This window comes from Neolamprologus brichardi, chromosome 20, assembly GCF_056152115.1.
Source record: "Neolamprologus brichardi isolate AB-2024 chromosome 20, ASM5615211v1, whole genome shotgun sequence".
Taxonomy (NCBI): Eukaryota; Metazoa; Chordata; class Actinopteri; order Cichliformes; family Cichlidae; genus Neolamprologus; species Neolamprologus brichardi.
The window spans coordinates 2,587,501-2,608,313 of NC_142123.1; the positions used below are offsets into that span (position 1 = coordinate 2,587,501).

At 43.2% G+C, this 20,813-nt stretch overlaps 2 protein-coding genes across 4 annotated transcripts in view; one reads left to right on the forward strand and one right to left on the reverse strand.

Annotated features, from left to right (window-relative positions):
* Positions 1–16,020, forward strand: part of arhgef25a (Rho guanine nucleotide exchange factor 25a) — a 44,566-nt gene extending 28,546 nt beyond the window's left edge. For 2 of the 3 annotated variants that reach the window (XM_035905678.2, XM_006785628.2), the window contains 15 exons: positions 698–1,005; positions 1,743–1,853; positions 5,276–5,400; positions 7,486–7,552; positions 7,970–8,073; positions 8,280–8,349; positions 9,763–9,852; positions 10,137–10,229; positions 10,533–10,583; positions 11,025–11,102; positions 11,229–11,420; positions 11,660–11,840; positions 12,778–13,007; positions 13,241–13,375; positions 14,111–16,020. In XM_035905678.2, the coding sequence (XP_035761571.1) occupies positions 698–1,005; positions 1,743–1,853; positions 5,276–5,400; positions 7,486–7,552; positions 7,970–8,073; positions 8,280–8,349; positions 9,763–9,852; positions 10,137–10,229; positions 10,533–10,583; positions 11,025–11,102; positions 11,229–11,420; positions 11,660–11,840; positions 12,778–13,007; positions 13,241–13,375; positions 14,111–14,236 (1,961 nt within the window). In that variant the 3' untranslated portion in view covers positions 14,237–16,020. The other variant, XM_087833307.1, reaches the window with a different exon arrangement.
* A 945-nt stretch (positions 16,021–16,965) lies between these two features.
* Positions 16,966–19,508, reverse strand: sp5l (Sp5 transcription factor-like). The gene is made up of 2 exons (XM_006785626.3): positions 19,139–19,508; positions 16,966–18,781 (listed from the first exon to the last, which is right to left on the reverse strand). The coding sequence occupies exons 1-2, from the start codon at positions 19,346–19,348 to the stop codon at positions 17,741–17,743; spliced, it is 1,251 nt and encodes a 416-aa protein (XP_006785689.2). The 5' UTR covers positions 19,349–19,508; the 3' UTR covers positions 16,966–17,740.
* Positions 19,509–20,813: the final 1,305 nt, after the last annotated feature.

The following is a 20,813-nucleotide window of genomic DNA, read 5'->3' on the forward strand; positions in this document are numbered from 1 at the left end:
GGTTGATTGGCCGAGGCAAGATGGGAAAGCAAGACAATAAAGAAAAAACAAACAGTCCCCGGCAAGGAGCTCCCCTTCTAAAAAGGATTAAAGAGGATGTCCGGTCCCAGCTCAACCCCCCAACTCACTTCCCATGTCCTCCTGACATCAGTGTGCAGCAGTCGATCTGCAACTGCTCTTTAGTGTATTTTTGTTTCAAATACCGACCCTCACTACCTCTGCTGTCGGCCTGAATCAGAATGTGGCCAAATAACGATGGCGTGGACTGGTGCACAGCTCAGCAATGTAAAAAAAAGAAGACAAAAAGTCTGCTTTGCATAATGAAAACATCTTTTATAGTGTAGTTACACACCTGCACAGGCGTGTTTGTAGAACAGAAATTTATATTTCCGCTCTTTATTTAGATTTCTCTCGTTAATCTTTCACTCCTGGTGTGTTGACATGTGTTCTGCCTTCAGTTCTGCATCGCCTCGCACACCTGCAGTTAAGCCTCGTCTACTAGTCAAGCGAGGGTTGTGTCCCTGAAACAAAATGCTCTTTTTGCACATTTGTTGAAGTCCACAGATTCATTGATTAACTTAAGTCTGTACTTGGAGCCTTTACTCTGCCTCATGACCCATTTAACTCTTATCTATTGATTGTTTTCCTTCACCAGTAACCTTTTGTTTCTCCTGTCTCTTTATGCCTTTTTCTTCAGACTCGTATTCGGCAGCAGGCAGCGAGGGCAGCATCTCCACCTCCGTGGCGTCGCTGCCCCCGCAGGCATCAGGCAGCTCGGCCCCCAGCTCCCCGGGCTCCAGGCGCTCTGTGAGCACCCTTAAAAAATGGCTCACAAACCCTGTCCGCAAACTTAGCGCTGGATCCACCGCCAAAGGAGAGCGTCAGGTCCGCAAACTTGAGGGAAAGCCTGCATGTCTTCCATCCCACAGCCAGAACCAAGACATGGGGAGCCTCCCAAGGCCTGTAGACAGTCTCACCATCTTGCCTGTCACCCACGGAGAACTGGTGAGAATTTTTTTCGATCACATGAACTAATCAAACAAAGCTTTGCCTGGCGAGTTTTGCAGTTCCGTTCTGCACATTTCACATGAACCGCCTCATAAGTAAACTGAAGTTATTGCTGCACCTCGTTAACAGTAGGTATTTGTATAAACTGGTTGTGATGCATGCAAAACTTCATTCTTGGGCAAACACACATTAGAACCAACATCTTGACCACACTTGTTTACTTTAGGTAGCACAAGGTTGTCAGTGGAGAAGCAGGTTTGATGTAGAGTTAAACCCCGGAGGAACAAGTACCATGTCAGTTAGCAGTGTCACTGTGAATGACAGCAGCATTGCTGGCTCTTCCTGCAGTCTCTCACCCTACCCCAGGGGTCTCAAACTCCAGGCCTCGAGGGCCGGTGTCCTGCAGATTTTAGATCTCACCCTGGGTCAACACACCTGATTCAAATGATTAGTTCATTAGCAGGCCTCTGGAGAACTTCAAGACATGTTGAGGAGGTAATTTAACCATTTAAATCAGCTGTGTTGGATCAAGGACACATCTAAAACCTGCAGGACACCGGCCCTCGAGGCCTGGAGTTCGTGACCCCTGCCCTACCCTGTTCTCTTATGTGTCCTCTTTTTCTTTTTAGAGCCGCCTGTGTCTCTCTGTGCCAGAACACATATGCACGCAACAGATTTTGTTATTCTGACACTGCAAACGTTTGTGTGTGTGTGTGTGTGTGTGTGTATTCCAGGAGTGGAAAGATGGCCTGGCAAGCCCTGAGGACCTGTCACCAGCTACTCTACAGTCACCCAGCTGCATAACTGACTCGCTGATTGGCTGCACGTCACTGCCAAACGCCCAGGTCTGCCATCTTGATATGCTATCAAAATAACACCCAACCCTGTCCTGTTATATCTCATGACACCAAGCAGAACTTATACGTTGCTAACTTAAGTGCAGTTCGTAATCTTTTGAAAGGAGGCCTGTTTTACATGATCTAGTAGCTGGCTATGAGATTTAAACTATGAAAATAATCCATTACCAATTCATTTTGGCTGACAGTCTCAGAGAGGAGTAGAAATAATACTCTCAGTGAGGACGTAGCCTGGTGGGGAGGTGACATCAGCGCTCTTTGTCTCCATGGCCCTCCAGCCAGAGCTGGAAATGACTAACTCCACTGCTGCTGGAGGAGCTCGACGATGAAGCAACATGAGCACACAAACGCACGTAGGAGGGCTGCTTTTTGTAGCCACATATGCTACATACATATGCAGACATATATATATGTGTGTGTGTATATATATGTACACAAATGCAGACATAGAGCACACAGATGCATATGGAGACAAACTGAATACGGCGCTATCTCAGACCGATCGATGCCCCGAGGACCAGAGGGCAGAATCTGAGCGTGGCCAGTGTGATGCATGACTCACATTCAACATGTTGCAGAAGGCCTGGAGATGAATAAGAAACGGCAAATGTGGTGAACGATGACTTCACTTTTAGAACAAAGAAATGCTTAACAAAGAAGCGAGCCCGTCTCCATTTCTCCATCAAACTGCTTGTGGCAAATGAGTGTCTTAAGCTGGCTGGTCCCTTTTTGCTGCTAGAAGCTCGCTGGAAAATGGTGTTTGTTTGAACAGCGGGAGTGTTGCGTTAACCTGCGGTGCCTGCGTCCCATCAACAGGAAACAATAACGATGTCCTGTTGTTGAATCAAGACCCGGGCACTTAAACTATAATTTCAGCCTCAACAACGCTTTGAAAGACAATAGCGGGATTACATCAGAGGGATGAGGTCAGCGCTGTGGTGTTTTTACTGCCAGTGTTTGGTAGGAGAGAGAAAGCTACACACACAGAGAGGTGGTGTGAGAGAGATTAAATTATGTAGGTCAGTCATCTCCGATGGTTCCTGTCATCTACACCACCTTCTCCGCCAACGGGCTCAGTGTTAAATGCGCTGCTCATCTCCCCCACCCACCTTTTTTAAATAAAACTATAGTGTTTTTGATCAAGCGCGATGTCCGCAGGTCTAACAAGCCGCTGTGTTAAAAAACAAGCCGGAACAAATGATCAACAGATCTATTAAATCACTTTTTCCTGAAAAACAGCGGGTACAGTCTCTGATCTTCACTCATAAAAAGTATCAAACAGAAAACTCTTAACTAAAAGAACAAACTTTAACTCAAACCGGGACAGAAACTGTGAAAAGAGTTATGTGGTGCATTTGTTGTGAGCGCTCTTCAAAGCCATCCTTTGCTTTGTGACACCGGCATTATTGCTGTTAAATTCGATTTTTCTGCACTTGAGACATAATGAAATCACCCAACTCTGTTTGTATCACAGTATCATAACTTTGATGTGCACTTGTGTGCATAAGGATTGCTTTGCCCCATCCCTTATAAAAATAAAAAGTTGCTGATGCCACCACAGTTTCAAGCACAGGCCGTCATACCTATATTACAGTTTAAATAATCACATTTTAAGCCACACAGATTCATGTTTCCTTACATGAGGGCCTTTAAATTCACTTTACTACTGGTGATTTGCAGCAGTCTGTGTTCCAAGTGAAGAGTGCAATCAAAAGTTGGTCCACAGCTATAAATATGAAATAACAAAAGGCAGATATCAAATTATGGACAATTTATTTATTAGATTAAAACATTGCGCTTTAATCCAAGACAAAAATATAGTCAATGCAAATATTCTGTGGCGCAAACCTCTACATGCAAACATCCTTTTTTTGTTCTCATATCCAGATAATTACACTTTTAAGATAAAATTCTTCTTTGACTTCTACACATAAAACTTGGAGCTTGTATTTTTTTTACCCATCGTTTTGTAATCACTTCGCTCTCGACTGAACTTACTTGCTTGGAAAGGTTTGGCCTCGACTTATTCTAAAACTGTTGTCAGTTTATTTCGCAGGCTTCTGGCTAGAAAACAAAACGTACAACAGAGAGAGACGAGGGATTTTTTTTTCCTGTGGGTTTTGCCACAGCACACCTGGAAATGATCAGGGAGCCAGGGAGACCTGTCAGCTAGGCTGGAGCACTCCTAGCGGGGCAAGACGAGCTGGGGGAGAGAGGGTCTTCGTGGAGCCTCTCTGTCTCTCTTACTTGGCTTTGTCTCTTTCACACGCACCACTGTGACACGACAGGAAGCTCAAAACTTCTTGATGGCGGCAAGTTTATCGAGGGGAACGCAGGTGAACAAGTTGAACTAGACCAGAGGAGAAAAGGAGAGTCTTGTCCCTCTTTCCGTTTGCTTATATGTGTATCAGTCCAGCCGTGAATTTATTTCTCTTTTGGGCAGCCTTCTGCCAGGCGGGTCTGAGTGATTAGGTGTGTGTCTGGTGGTTTGTGTATGTGTTTAAGGCAGGGTGGTTCTGCTTGACTGGGACAAGGGGACACTGGGATTTAGGCAGACAGATGGCTGCCCCTATAGGTTTCCGGAGTCAGGAGAAAGTGAAAAGGCTAAAAAGAAATGCTTTAAAAATTAGAAGGAGCAACTTTTTAAATAGATACAGTTAGGTAGTGAGGTTTTATGGCAATTTAAAAGGGATAAGTGTGCTTATCGCGAGAGAGAATACTAATATAGACAAACTAAGGGTTGTCTGCAGATGTTAAGCACGTCTCTGTTGAGTTAGTCATGACTTAAATCTTTGCAGGCCCTCTTTGCGGTGTGCACAATGACTCTATATTTGCGCTAGAACCCCCACAGGAAATTATATCAATTCCAGGAAAAAGCTTGAAAAAGGAGGTCACGTATGTACCACATGAACACAATCGATTAGATCGCAGTAACCCTGGGTTTATCTCGGGTACAACGTGGCCAATAAGGCAGGAAGTACTAATGTAAAAGCTGCTGGTGCCAAGTTAAACCAAAGGAGATGCGCCATGCGTGTTTGTTTGAATTCCCAATTGGCAAATGAATTTATTAATTTAAACTTCAATAGTGTAATGCCACAAAACACAGGTTTGTTCTAAATGATTATCAGGAACAGCTTTATTTATTATCTAGGGCCCTTTCCCCCCCTGACTCTTTATCTGTTTTTTTCTATGTGTGTCACAGCATGCATCATTAACAACAACAATCTGAATCAGATCTTTTTATCATTCAATCTCTGTTACTCGTGTCTCTCTGCGCTCCCTGGTCACCCTGGCAACCTGCATCATTAACATTTCTCTCCTGCTCTTTATCTCCCTTTGTTTACTTTATTCCTGGCATGATCCACATTACCTTTGATAAACAGTTTGTCTGCCTGTCTCTTCCTCCTCAGGACACGCAGTCCATCGGTGTTCTGCCAGATGACAGCGAGTCCGTCTTGATGGACGACACCTCCAGCCAATGGTCAGCTGCGGCTGACACCGAGGAGGAGAGGAAGAGTGCCTTAGAGAAAAGCATGTATGTGTTTCAGACGTCACTTAATTTACGCCCGATGGCAATTCGGGCTGTTGTCCATTCTTTAAATAAATGTGTTGTCTCAAACAGCAATATATTTGAGTGCAGCTGCTCTTAGAAAGCGTTAGCACTTGCAGCTCAGCTTACAGCCGAGATGCAGCTGAGCGCGTCTCCTTGCAGAGAGTCATAGGGCATTGCATGTTGAGTTGATGGAACTAAATGACAATTTCACTTATTTTGAGGATTTTCCACAAATCACTGTCTGACTTATAAAAGAATATGCAGAGTGATTACTAAGATTAATGGTGCCTTTGTTCCATTCGGCTGCTTTATTTTCAGGTTCATTGCGACACTGCTTTACTTGGACACTTCAAATAACTGAGCCATTGTTAATATGTTTGATGGTCCTTTTCCTGCTATGACGAGATAAATGTCTGTTCAGAATCACCTACAGGGCAGGTCACTGCACCAAAGAAGAGAAAAGTAAAGCTTTTCCTTTTACTAGTCTAAAAATTCAGATTGACTTCTGAAAAAAACAAAAGGAATAACAATAATACTGAAGACAGACACAGTGCTTTAAGACGACTCATATAGTAAGTACTGATAGTTTTAGATTGAAGTTTATTTGTGAAATATGTTTTTAGGTGGTAAAACTGTAATGATTTATGTGGATCATCTTACTTATCTGTTGAGCTTTAAACATTACTATTATTACTAGTAATGTTTACTATTACTAAGCATCAGTGTTGGGGAGTAACGGAATACATGTACCGCCGTTACGTATTTAAAATACAAAATATGAGTAACTGTATTCCGTTACAGTTACCGTTTAAAAAGGTGGTATTCAGAATACAGTTACAGACGGTACTTCCCTGTTTCATATTGTGGCGGGTCAGGACTGTTTGGGTTTTGTTTGACAGCTACGTTCTGTTGTTCCAGGCGGCAGCGTTATGGTTGCCATGGTTACAGGGTGACGCTCTCTCTCTGCGACTGTGTTTCCTGGGTGATAGAGCACCTTTTTGTTGTTGTTGTTGTGCTAAGCTAATAGGCAAAATGCTACAGGCATAGCGCTAAAGAATGTAGCTTCATGGGCAGTGTAGTCCGTGCTGCAGGGAGAATGGACTGCCATACACGTTATGTGTCTGTGAGCGAGGGAGGAAGAAGAAAAAAGAAAGTGGAAAAGTAGGAGTTGTCATTGAGCAGAAACGGGAGCTGGAAGCATGTAAATATAATAATAACCACTGCAGCCAAGAAGAGTGCCTGACGAGCCCAGTTGTAAGTAAGCTATTAAGACTCACTGTGTTCGTGTTTTCCTCCGAACCAATACGTTTTGTTGGAGCAGCCTTTCAACGCTTCTCTCTGTCTCAAAGTTGACCCAGACAACAAAGTAAAGCTAGTTTTCGACTACGAGCCCAACACGGAACCGACATATTAGCCAGAGGTCCCTTTACTACAGTTCGGAGCCGCGGACCTTCAGTAACAGTAATAAATCACAGCAATAGTACATTCATGTAGTTGTAAAAAGCATGATAATATATTAAGTAATCCAAAGTATTCAGAATGCGTTACTCTCATTGAGTAACGTAACGGAATACATTACAAAATACATTTTGGGGCATGTATTCTGTCATCTGTACTGGAATACATTTTAAAAGTAACCTTCCCAACACTGCTAAGCATTAATTAGCAGTTGTCACATGACCAACGCTCCATACTGTGGTCATGACGTGGTATCTTAGCTTTCCTCCTGATAAAAAGCGCAAGGCAGTCACAAGTCATGGGAAACATAAACATAGGTGTTTATTTAAATTTTGCATGTTCAGCTGATCCTCAGTTAATAATTCTGTTAGTTAATTAGATTTATTGGACTTAGAGTGTATGGTCTGAATACTTGCCGTGTTTTCTCTCTAGCTTGTACCAAATCACATATTTATTTCCAGGAAACTCCTTATAAACTTGTTATTATTATTTCCATTCTGGAAATATATTAGGAAACTGGGACCTGTAAAATGAAGTGTTTTGCAGGGTGCAGAAAGAATTCAGTGAGATAACTCTAACCGTAATCTTTCCTCATTTATATTTTTATAGGTATGTGCTGAAGGAGCTTATTGAGACTGAGAAGTACTACGTGTCAGACCTGGGGCTCATCGTGGAGGTAAACCACCGAGTCTGAACGCACAATCCCCCTGACAAAAAGGAGCACGCTTAGTCATCCACGCAGTCTTTCAAAGCGAGCTCTAAAGCTTAACCATCACAGTTCTGTCACTTTACTCCACACTTCGCTCTGCCTCCATCACACCATCTCCAAACTTAAGCAGATTTTGTGAATTATTAGCGTGAGGAGTGTTATATTGCCAGAGATCCATCTCCTAGTGCTGAAAATAGCTCAAGATATTTTGGTTCAGAAATGAATTCTTGCCATCTGAAGGTTAATTAAAGCTCCATAACAGTGGTTGTGTGATTGCTGCTCTTTGTTATAACAACTTCACTGTATTTACTTTTACTGTTTCGAGCCAGCTGCAAATTTTTGCAGGACTTAAGAAACAATGGCTGCTTTCTCTCCTTTTTGCAGGGCTACATGGCTACCATGAGCGCCAAAGGTGTGCAGGAGGACATGAAGGGAAAAGACAAAATTGTTTTTGGGAACATTCATCAAATATTTGACTGGCATAAAGAGTAAGTCCCTATTTTTTTTCTCACGGAAGTGAGAGGAGGAAAGTGTGTGAAAAATCTACGCTTGCTCTAACTGCGTGCAAAATGAAAGGCAAACTATAAATTGCCGAGTACGTGCTTGTAGCTCAGAGAGGACAAAGGGAAAAAAGTGCAGGAGGGAAATCTGACCTTCCGTTTTGTGGATGTGTGTGTGTTTTTCCTCTATGTAGCTACTTCCTGGGAGAGCTGGAGAAGTGTTTGGCAGAGCCAGAGCGGCTGGCTCAGCTCTTCATTAAACATGTGAGTATGGTGTAAAGACACACACACAAATGCACGTACACACATAGTGCACGTGTCTAGGTCTACTTTTTGTGCTGTTTGGAGTAAAGGTAAAAAAAGAGCTACAGAAAACAAAACACAGAGCTCCTGCTTATCCTTTACCATACCTCTTTCCGTCTCTCTCAGCTGCCAACATCTCTCCTTCCTCTTCCCTGTTACTGATACGTCTTAGTCAGGCTGTGTTTTTACAAGCGTGCACATGGCTAACAGACACACACACATGACACGCTGTCTGATCTTGCAGTCTGGGCTGGAGGACTGGTCAGGAAACACCGGGGGGAAAACAGTCTGAAAAGCAAACAAGAATAAAAGGAAGAATAATAAATTTTAAGCTCAGACTTTTTGATATGAAAGATTTTTTTCCTCCCCTCCCAAAAGCAGGGTCCTCTTGCTTTCACATCTCGACTCAAGAACGATGACACGTGCAAAAAGATTCCCTGTTTAGTAGATTGTTCTGCCAGTAGAACAGAGCCAGAGTCACTATAAGGTCGCAACACTGATACAGCAGGAAAAATTAGATTTATGTATATTGAGTGAGTGGTGGCACGTGCAGACGAGATTTTACCAAATCGCTTCTTTTTGTGAACGTGATTAACTTAAATGTGTGTCTGTCTCTGACTGTAGCTCTTTAAACAATCCAATAAGGCTCAGCCCTCTGCACAATTAACTTAAAAAGCCTGTGGGGGAATAAAAAAACTTGTAACTAAATCTAAGCACGGTGTCAAACTGTGAAAACAAGCAGACTGGGAACACGGTCCTAATGAAAACAGAAAACGCAGTTGGCTTTTAACAAGCTGCGTCACTTGTATACAACACATGTGCTGCATATATAGACACACATGAACATGTGACCCTCGCGTGTCAGCGGTCGCTGTCTGCAGCGTTACATGATGACCACTGAGGTGTAGCAGCTCGCTGTTCTCTAGGTTACAGAGCCATGTCTGTTGCTAGGTGTACTCCCATATTGGCAGCCTTTAAAAGGCTCTGGTTACACAGAGGGCAACCTGGGTAAATTATACATAACCTGATGCTCATCTACATATAACGCCATTAGGCCTCTCAGGTCTGCCACATCTGCACTTCCACGCCAATTAGTCACACAAGAGTAGGCACTACCAGACAGAGCTGGCTTCAAAGGCCCAGTCTTAGACGAATCATTATTGCGCTGCTCCCTTTCATCCCAAAGAGCAACCAGAGACCCGCACATTGATTGCTCATGTTTGCACTCACTTTCATGGGCATTTTCATTTACTTGTAATGCTCCTTAATATCTGTATTTGTCATCGTGAGTCCTTTTTTGTCTTTTACCATGTGGCTAACGTTTTGTACCAAAATGCTCAGTGAAATGATTTTATAATGTGGCTCGTATTGCAGGAGAGGCGCCTGCATATGTATGTCGTGTACTGTCAGAACAAGCCCAAGTCAGAGCACATTGTCTCCGAATATATCGAGACTTACTTTGAGGTGAGTGAATTTCAACGTCTGACTCTGTGCAGTTTTTCTGTTTAGCCTAACCATCTTCAAGATGCTGTTTATATTTCTGCTCTGTTTATGCCCACGACTGTGTACGTGCGACTTTGTTTTGTGATTTGCCGTTTGTTATTATTCAAATTGACAGCAAGAACAAGACAAATAAGTATTAGTTGCAGAGCCTGTGCTTTATGGTCATAGAGGAATTATACAGGCCAACTGCTGCCGTGTTTTGCGCTGTCACGTCGATAAAATGTTGCATCCGTTTCCGCTGTTAGGAGCTCCGGCAGCAGCTGGGCCACAGGCTGCAGCTGAACGACCTGCTCATCAAACCCGTCCAGAGGATCATGAAGTATCAGCTTCTGCTCAAGGTAACAAGCATGTCATTGCTGCACTGTTAGCCAAACACCAGCGCCGTGTCTGCTATGGGGTTGCAAACACACAAGTAGAAGAAACAAAACACTTACATACAAACCTCTGTGCAGAAACTGATCACACACAATGTTGTCTGGTCAGGGTGCAATTAAGCGGGAGAGAAAGAGGCTCTTTATTATAAAATTTAAACAGTAGTGTGTAAAAGTCCTCGAGTCATGGTGCTCATAAATACTGCCTCTCGTTATTCTGGCCAGCAAACCTGGAATGCTCCGGTGACCGTGCTGTGTTTATTTCAACAGGACTTCCTAAAGTATTACACCAAAGCTGGGATGGACACGGAGGAGCTGGAGGTGGGTTTTGCTCTTTGCACTTTAAATGGATACATTTATTTGTCCGTAAGGGGAAATTGTGGTTGACATTTGTATACACCATATAAAAACATCAACATAAGCAGCCATAAGCACACAATATGCAAACACTTTCAGTGTCCTTGCATCTTAGGGGTGACGTTAGCCACATCAATTTAGCCTCCTATGCGTTGCCCATGCTTAGAAATTTGATGGCTTGAGGAATATAAAATTGGACCTGCTTTGGTAAATATGAGGGAACAATAGTGTTGTGCAGATTGTAATAGTTTAAAGAAGGAGGCGAGTGAACGCCTCACATCACTCACAAAATTATTTGCTTTATTCCATACTTGATAAATGCTTTCTAAGCTTGCTAATCCAATTCCTAGCAACATAGTTGCTGTCGTTACTGTGCTTCTAATTGCCTTCCCCCCTTCTACACAGAAAGCAGTAGAAGTGATGTGTTTTGTGCCAAAACGTTGCAATGACATGATGAATGTGGGCAGACTACAAGGTTTTGAGGTATGTCTCTGGATGTTTGGATCATCTTTCCTCCAAAAACTTTCCTTGGAATAATTTGTGTTCCGCTCACGAAAACCACAGTCTAACTACTTTCCCCGTTTTTTTGTTTTGTTTGAACTTTACCAGGGTAAGATCACAGCCCAGGGCAAGCTTCTCCAGCAGGACACCTTCACTGTTATAGAGCAGGACAGTGGCTTCCTGTCTCGTGCCAAGGAAAGACGCGTCTTCCTGTTTGAGCAGTTGGTCATCTTTAGTGAGCCGATAGACAGGAAGAAAGGCTTTTCACTCCCTGGATACATATTTAAAAACAGCATCAAGGTGAGAGCCTACTAAGCCTTAATAAACTCAAATGAGCCACACAGGATGTTTTTATGAACTGTATGCACTAATAAAAAGAAAAGAGAAAGTTCAACTCACTCCCGGGTTAGAAGTTACGTAACAGAACCAAAACACACTCATTCCTGCCTGGCTTACATAATTCTGTCTTGTGGACTTTTTAGAGGTGTGCGTGTGTTACCAAAGCATTTAACAAGTCGAATCATATATATATGTTTCAGGTGAGCTGCCTGGGGGTGGAGCCCAGTGTGGACAGCGACGATGCGCGCTTCGTGCTGACATCACGCAATCCCGATGGAAGTGTGGTGCGCTTCCAGATGCAGGCCTCCTCCCCAGAGATAGGAAGGGCCTGGGTCAATGATGTGGTTCAGATCTTGGAAAGCCAGCGCAACTTCCTTAATGGTAAGTGCCAACTGAGTAAAGAAGACTCACATTTCAGTTCAGTTCAGTTCAGATTTAATTTATATAGCACCAAATCACAACAACAGTCACCTCAGGCCGTGGTGAAGTGAAGCGATCCCTTATGAGCAAGCACTCAACCACGCTCAGTGAGGGGCAGTGGGGGTGATGGCAAAGAAAAAGAAAGCAGACGAAGGGGGAGAGATGATAAAAATTCAATGACATGCTGCAGTGGGGGAGTAATATATGGATCTCTCACATCTATAAGTTATATTTTAGCTTGGAGTTTAGAGCATTTTTCATTTATTGTCTATGTGACAAGCTTACAGGACTGTGTAGTCTTTATACTAGAAGAAAAAAGAAGGTTAGAAAATATTAAATTATTATTATTAAAATTGCAAGATTGCATGACGTTAGCATAAAGCATGGCATATGTAAATATATTGACCAACTTTTTCACGGTTTTGGCTTTGCGTGAAAAAAATAGAAAAAATAAAAGGCTGTCATTGTGGATTTTTGTAGTGTTTTGTCAGAACTTTATATTTAATTTGCATTTTTATGATCATAACTTTAAAGTTGTAAGGATTTGGTATCATCCACTGTGTTTTTTATGGAACACTGACACAAAGAACCCATTAACTTTCTTTATGTGGCATTTATTGTCAACAAAACTTAATGTTGGTCATTGCTTTTCAAAAGCACTTGTATTTATTGAGGATTTCTTGGTGGTACTGAGCAGCCTGTATGGGTTCCGCTGTATAAGCAGGTGATGATTACAATATAATGCTGTGATGTTGTAATAATATGAAAATATGTCTTATCATAGATGTCTTCATTTCCTCAACAAATACATACTTAAATCCTCTGGATGCATTGTTTTATAAAAGATTCAGAATCAGCAGCAGAGTTTCATGAGACCTGTCTGTTGTCTCTCTCTCAGCCTTACAGTCGCCTATTGAGTACCAGCGGCGAGAGAGCAAGTCTAACAGCCTGGGCCGCAGTATGAGGCCCCCTCTGTCTGCTGCCAGTGCCCTGCGGCCTCACTCCTCTGCCTCCATCGACCGTCATAAACTGCCCTCCCTTCACTCTCACAACACTTCCCTTCCTGCGCTCTACCTTCCAAGCCAAGGCCAGAGCCAAGGACCCAATGAGACCTACTCGCTGAGGGATGTAAGTCACTTGTGTTTCTTTCATCTCTGCATACAGTGACACTGTCCAGCAGTAACTGCTTACTCAAACTCAATCCTTCTGTTCATGAGACACTGCATGGCCTATTTATCTCTTTACGGCTTTTGGACTGGAATGTTGCAAAAAAAATAAAATATTAATAAAAAACAGCAAATGGTGTTGTGTGCATGCACTCCTGTACTTAGAGACTTATCTGTTCTTACCTGCTTCTGCAGCCCACTGTGGTCCAGCCATGCCCTGCTGACTCCCACACTGTTTCTCCATCACATGTCCGACTTGGCTTAACTGATCAGCCAAACTGTCAAGCTGTGTCAAATGGGCTGTACACCCCAACCACACAAAGTGTACAGGTAGTGTATACGTATGCACAAATCAGTCTGTGGGGTTGGTTCGATGGTACACATGTAATTATTTCGCACAAAACGTTACAATTAATTAATAGCAAAAAAGCGTCACAAAGCTCTACAGTGGAAATAAGGTCTAATTAACGTTACACTGATTTCCTTAAAGGCATTTACCATTAAAATGGTAACTATTCTTTCAGACACACCATTGTTGAGTCATAAAAAGAGTTATTTCCCCCCCTGTTGGATGGTAAAGGAATTATTAAAACTCTAAGGTAACCTGATTACAACAGCTTCACAGTAAGAATTCGGGTCTCGCTGTCCTGGAAGCTTGGAATTTTATTCAAAAATAGGAGCATCCTGTTATTGGGATTCCGTGCATTAGCATTAGCAGAGTTTCCCTCTGTCATCACTTGGCTCGTGTCTGTAGAGGGACTGTGCTGACAGGTCAGAAGTTGTTGTTCTTCGTTTCGCTCTCTGTTTACTCAGGTTGCACAGACTTGGCACACAACAAACAGGAAGTAGGCAGAGACAGAATTCAGCAAAAGGAAGTGAGAAAAAGATGCCTATCAAACGCAGATAATCGTTTCCTATACTTGTGCTGGGGAACATACAGAAGATGGGTGGGCCGGTGCGTTTTTCAGGCTGTAAAAGAAAAGTGCCGGGATAGAAACGTGTTGTTTTTGATATGAAAATCAAAATGCGGTATATCTTTGTGATGAACATCCCCTCTCTCCCCAGCAGAGAGCAGGAGAGGGCTGCCGCAGGGGTCAGGCTTCTGATGCTGGAAACCAGGGTCCATTGTCGGGTCCATCAGCTGGAAGACGTCCCAGCAACCTGGCCCAGCTAGCCGAGGATGACCTTTGAACTTTGGTGCCGTGTGCGTCATCGGTCAGGAGGACGGCAGCTAAGGCCACAGCTGGGAAGACAAGAATCGACTATTTGTTTATGCCAGACTGCACCTTACCTGGTTCAGTCAAGATTTCTGAAGATCAATGAAGGACCCTGATGAATATATGAAGGAACTACGGGCTGCAACTATGATAAATGACTTCGCTCCTTTTTAGAGAGCCATTTAAAGGGAGGTGACTTAGCCTTGATCGCCTTCAGTGTACATGAACACCCAGTGGGATGTCACTGGACTCATAGTTACAAAATACTCCGTGGACACTTGCTGTCGTGACAGTTTCTGCTTTTTACCTTTTTTGAGAGTTTATATTCTCTCTTTGAAAGGGCAAGGGGAATTCGTTTGATGATTCCATTCCTAAATGGGGAAGTCACTGGAGTTACGTGTGCGCCTGAATGTATGTTTATGAAATGATGCGTGGATGTGTTTGTGCGCATGAGAGTGTGGAAGGAGTGGCTCTGGCTCCTCTTGTACTCTCGGTTAAACTTCCTTGAAGAGCTTTTTTGTTTTCTGATGCCCCGTTGCGACGACAAACACAGTTTTTACATTTGATTTTCATTTCCCTGCTGACAACTGAGTTTGCCGTTTGTGTCAACAAGAAGAGGAAAGACAGAATGTGCCACAAGTACTTTACTCGCTCAAATTTTCACCTGCAAGTAAAAGAACTTTCTTTCTTGCCGCCATGTTGAGAGCACCTCTTTGCTCTGTTATTCTGTTTGACCGGCCTCCCTTTGATCCGGACAAAAAGGCATGAGGAAACCCCTGGAGGCTCTCTGTGGGTATGACGTCACTTCAGAATACTTTTTACTCTTTGGGCAACTCCAGAGGAGTTGTGAGATATGCATTAAAGGGCCTGCTGTGCTGACCCAAAGTTCTGCATGCAACATCTTTACATACATCTTTCTTTCTTTACAAGCCGACTTGGGTTGCTTGTGATTTTTGGGGACAGGGGTCTTTAAAACAGCGCATTGGTTTAAACGAATATGAGTTGTTTCATCGGTCCACTTTTGTCATGTTAAAAGCCGTGCACCATTTCTATAAACTCTGTTAGCTTTTGGCCACATGGACTAAATACTGTACAGTGCATACCATCAATTATACATTTTCACTTGCACCACGAAGAATGACCGAGGTATGCCAAAAAATGTCACCGTTCCAGATGGTCCCATTGAAAATGACACGTTGTTGCATAAACAGAGCGATGCTGACAAATCTGCATGCTCCCACCTTCTCAACAGTGCCAAACACAACTGCAGCTCAGCTTGCCGCTACTCTTACCACCAGTCGTTGATATTTGTGTTTCTATCTGGACGGTGTCAAAAAGAAGAGAGCGGAGTAGGTCTGTTCTTCTTTGTGGCCAATAGAGGTCCCCACAAGGCTTCCATTCTCAGTTGAGTTGAATCATACAGCTGCACCAAAGATCAATAGGCCTCATGCTTCCTGGTAACAGTGAAGCCGCTCGCTAATCGATCGGTCCAAAAGGCAACACTAAATTACCTTAAGCAAACTGAAAGATGGGGCATTAGATGACTTGAACCATCTCATAAAATGTATCTGCAGTTAATGTGAAGTGGTGAGGTTTTTCATGGGGATTACTGATCAGGCAGTTTTGCATGTAACACAAAGGAATACCACTACAGAGAACCAAACGCAAGGACATAAAACCAAGAGAGGGTTTGTTAATGACATGCTTGACTGAGTAGAAACAGTTGTATCATATGAATTAAAAAGTGTCTTTGAAACAGAGTGTAGTTTTTGTGTTTTTCTTTGTATTTGAGACTTTTTTACTTTAAAATACACGACCATCTATACGGAGTATTTGAACAAGTGTTTGATCTCGATGTCAGGGAAGTAAATTTAAAGGAAATTCACTCGATGGGCTCTGCAGTCGGATTCTCTTAAATTCTGATTTGATTCAGATTAAACTTTCAAATTTGCTGTGGAGGTCCTCAGACTCCACCGCAGGACCTCTGACAAAGACAAAGCATTTTGCTTGCTTTTGCATCCCAGCTGGAGAAAGTTCAAACAGGATTAAAAACAAAGGGAAGAAACCCCTGGATGAGCAGACATCTGGTTGGCTGGCCTTTGAATAAAGCCCCATTCTGGGCAGTAAAGCGAGGCCGATCGTAATGTGGCTGTGATATATGGAGGCTTGTGGCGGAGTAAGGGGGGGAAGGGGGTATTAACTTTCACAAGGGTGCAAAATCAAAGGGAGTTCCTGCCGCTGCTGAGGGGGTCTCAGCAACAGGGGTCCTATTCACAGGGAATTCCTCTCCAGTGCCCTCCGTTGCATCTGTTGACTCAATTTTCTCCATTGAGAGAATGAAAACACTCATTAAAAGCCACATGGCTGTGAACTTGATTGCAGCGAGCGAGACAAACAGCTCCATCAATGGGATGAGTATTTACTTTGAGGTGTGAAAATCTTTGAACAGCCACCATGTTAGGTCTTTATGAGGATCTTCCCCCCACACACCGACAGCACAATGAGCAGCACTTGTATTCTGAAAGCAGTAAAATATCATTTGAATAAAAGGTTAGCTCAGTGGGTGCTTCAGACTGCTCTGAGAAATTCACACATTTGCTGAATGAGTTGTTAAGAAGTTTAAAACTATGATTGACCCCAAAACGTCTTTTTACTTCAGTTTCTTGTTGGTGTAAAAACGAGAACGTTGCTAGAAACCGTTTTAAGGACGATGTTTATTCAAATTTACATGCTGCCATAATACAAATAAAACTGTTCATGATATTTATACACAATTTACAGAGAACTTAAAAATGTAACATGTTTGCTGATCTGCAGCAATGAACATTACTGCTTCAGGGCAGATACGTATGCGGCTCAGAGACACTCATGTTTATATTTTTTTAAAAAAGAGATTCTTACCTTGCAGTAGACAAATTAGCATGTTTCGGAATAAAATTCTAACGATCAACAGTAACACAGGCGTTCATCCATTCGCTCGAGGGAACAGAAATCAGAGCTGTACTAAGGCATACATTTATTTAGGAACATATTAGGAAAGCCTTTCGAAATGTTTTTCATGTCTTGCAAATTCATCACATGAAAAAAAATATTTACATCACAAAATTAAAAATAACAAAAACAAACAACTCTGATCAAATTTAAATTAATTTGAAAATGTGAAAGGGATACAATTAAGTTAACTCTAGGCGAGATCCGTTTGTGCGGCTTGAAGAAAGGTACACTGAATGCAGCACAAACTCTCACAATATCGCTTAGAAAGGCTTCAAGTTTTCTTTAAAGGTGCGTGGCTCCAAACAGCACATAATTATGTAACTCGAAATGATCACTAAATATACTTTATGGTAGTATTTGAAGTCCAAAGCAGAGCTTTGACAACAGAATGTATTCAGGGAGCTTGACGCTTACCCTCTAGTGCAAACCTATGGCAGTGAGTGTGAGTCACACATTCTTGTCTCTGACTGAAGAACCATAGCGATTATTCTCTCTTAATGTTGGTGAGCAGAGGGTCCGTGCTCTGTGAAGGTTGTCCAGATCGGCTCTTCCTCGTCTGGTGGGTCTTCACGTGTTTGGAGAGGTGGTCACTCCTCATGAATCTCTTGCCGCACTGCTGGCATCCAAAGCGCTTCTCCCCGGTGTGCGTGCGGAGATGCCGCTGTAGCTCATCCGAACGGGTGAAGCTTTTACCACAGAAGAGCCAGTTACAGATGAAGGGTCTCTCCCCGGCATGCCAGCGCAAATGAGCCTTCAGGTGTGAGGTCTTCTTGTACACTTTGCCACACTCTGGGATGTGGCAGATGTGCAGTCTCTTCTTTCCGAACTCCAACCCTCCGCCATTCGCCTGGCAGTTGGGGCATTTGCAGCGGCGGCAGCGGCGAGTGGAGCTCAGCAGACCTTTGGAGGTGCCCTGGAGAAGAGCAGCTATCTGGGGCTGATGCCCCAAAACCAGCTGTCTGCCCAGGGAGAAGGGGTGGTTAGAAGGGGTAGCGTTGGTCTGGGGTAGGCTCCACCATTGCTGCCCTTCATCCACATGGCCTCCGGACAAATGATGCCTACCTGATGAATTTGGGAGGAAGCTGGGGAAGTTTTGTCCCACATTGTTATGCTGAGGATAGTAGTGGCTGTTGGTCTGTGGCTGTGAGGACAGCACTTTAACAGGGGAGAGTTCAAAGGAGTAGGATGATGGTGGTTCAGCTGGAGGGGTAAGAGGCAGCTCATGGTGGTGATGATGGGGGTGATGGTGATGATGATGGTGACCCAGGCCAGACTGCATGTGTCCAGGGAACTGCATCTTGGGCACCGTGAAGGTCATCTGATGTGTGCTGAGGGCTGTGCTGGGTGGCATGTCGTTGCTCCAGAGCTGAAACATCCCAGATGTTGAGCTGACGGTGCCCTCATAGGGGAACTGAGAGCCCTCTGAGCCCATTGTGCTCCCCACCTGCCAGGCCTGGCTGCAGGTGGTGGCCAGAAAGGAGAGGGCGTTGGGTGCCCCCTCTGGAGAAGAGCTGGGCGTCCGGTCCTGTGTAACAATATACAAAAACACATCAGGTTTCCTGTCCTACTCGATGATCTTCAGGGTCAACAAAAGTTTAAATTGATTTAAAAAATTAAAGCATTCGATTTTTATTTTTTTTTTCAATCATGCAAATTGAAAATTAAACTTTGAAGTTAAAAAAAAAAGTTCACATCAAAAAAATATATGCAAACTATTTTAGTTCCCTCCCCTCGTTTCCTGCTAGTTTCAGTTGTCATAAAATGATTTTACCATCCGAGAAGCTAAATACTATTTTACAAGTTGCGAACACTCAGAGAAAAGGAGGAGCAAACAAACGCATCCGCCTTAAAACAAAATAAAATCAAGAAGAATCTAACAAACCTGTAAAAATGTGTGCAAAAAGTTGTCGGTCCGTTGTATCGTCAGCGCAGCCATCTGTCCTCGCGCTGCTTCTCCACGCACCTGCAACACAAACTGCGCCGAGAGGCACCGACGCGCCGGCTCGAAACCACAGCTGGTCGCGCAGAAGAAAAATATGCTCACAGTCTTGGATGACTCCGACGCTTTGGCAGCAAACGCTGGGAAGTTCATTCACATTCACTCCACTAGGTAAATGTTTTCAGAGTGCTAGCAGTCCAGGTGGTTATTTAAAAACTGCCCTTTAGAGAACTTAGGGGCAGAGAGGCGCGGAGTAAATCCTGGCGATCATCTCAAAGGCGTCGGAGCTGCATCTTCTCTATATAGTGAGAAAAGATCCTCTCAACGGGGTCTTCAGTATGATGACGGCGAGCCCGTCAATAGAGAGGAGATGTGAGGGAGGAAGGAGGGGGGCTTGTTAGGTGAAGGGGTGGGCTACTCATAATTTCACTCAATTTCAACCAAACGCTGACCCCAACAACTGACTCCTCCCTCAATTGTTCTGAGACAAAAAAAAAGACTAAGAATGATTTTAAAAAGGCACGTGTAAAATCTGTTTTAGAAAAGCGTTTATTTGAGCTGACGTGTGTTTGAGATCCACTTCAATAATTCAAAATAAGCACGCAACTGTTACCCTATACAGTAAGAGAAAAAAATAAGTTGCTGTTATGTGTTTCAGCAACTTTCCCTGAGTGCATTTAGGACTAAATTTTGCACAAGAACAAAATGCTTAGTCTGTTAAAAGATCTAAGATAAACCTCTCTCACTCTGGGAGTATTTACATGCTGATTTAACTCCATTGTGGGAAGTCAAGTAAAGATAGAAAGCGGGTGGATTTTTATTTTTGGCAACCATTACAGATGCAGTGTTAAATGAAAAGGTGGCCAAACTATGATCTCAAGTCAACAAACAGAAGCAGAAACAAGGACAGCATGAAAACAAAGTGCACCACTTAAGGAAACAATGCACAATGAATATAAGCCGTTTTCTTACTTGTATAGATTGACTGGATTGTTAATTTTCTCCTAACAAACTTGTACCTCAACACAACAGCAGGCACAATCTTGGCCACGTGAGGCTCGCAACTTTAAAGAAAGTTCCAGTATTTTCCGTAATTGATAAAACTCAATCAAAGGCTCCGAGTTCTCACCAGTAGGTGACATGTCAAATAGGCTGCCCTGTGTGACATCTCACATTTCAGGGTTCAAGTAGAGGCCGCCTCAGATCTGCTCCATTAAATGCAGATTGAATCTTAATCTTATTCTGTAAGTCTGTTCACCATTACAATGTTAAGAGTTTAAATCCAGGCTGGGAACCTGTTTCTCATGTAAATTCCTTGTTCCTCACTTATCTGCTCCTCACTGTTTCACAGGCTGTGATCCTTAAATAAACACACCCCACAGTGAAACCATCTGAAATGAGAAACAAAAATATATCTGCTTTAGTAATGCATTTAAACATAAGTGTAAAGTTCCTTTCATTCCTCTTAGCCGGTGAGTGAATTAGCAGGTTTTTAAAAATACATGGAAGGCAGCGATTTAATCACCTAACTGTACCATTTGGTTATGGGACTTTTTTAAAGTTACTGGTGTGAAAGCCAAACGGAAAGCGCAGGTTATGTAGCCTCCTTAACATCCAA

What these genes read in the sequence shown, in the direction of transcription:
- sp5l (XM_006785626.3), bottom strand. Translation starts at nt 19,348, where the DNA reads ATGAACTTCCCAGCGTTTGCTGCCAAAGCGTCGGAGTCATCCAAGACT. An exon ending in TTTTGCACACATTTTTACAG is followed by an intron (nt 18,782 to 19,138) that starts GTTTGTTAGATT and finishes ATTGTTACACAG; the next exon opens with GACCGGACGCCCAGCTCTTC.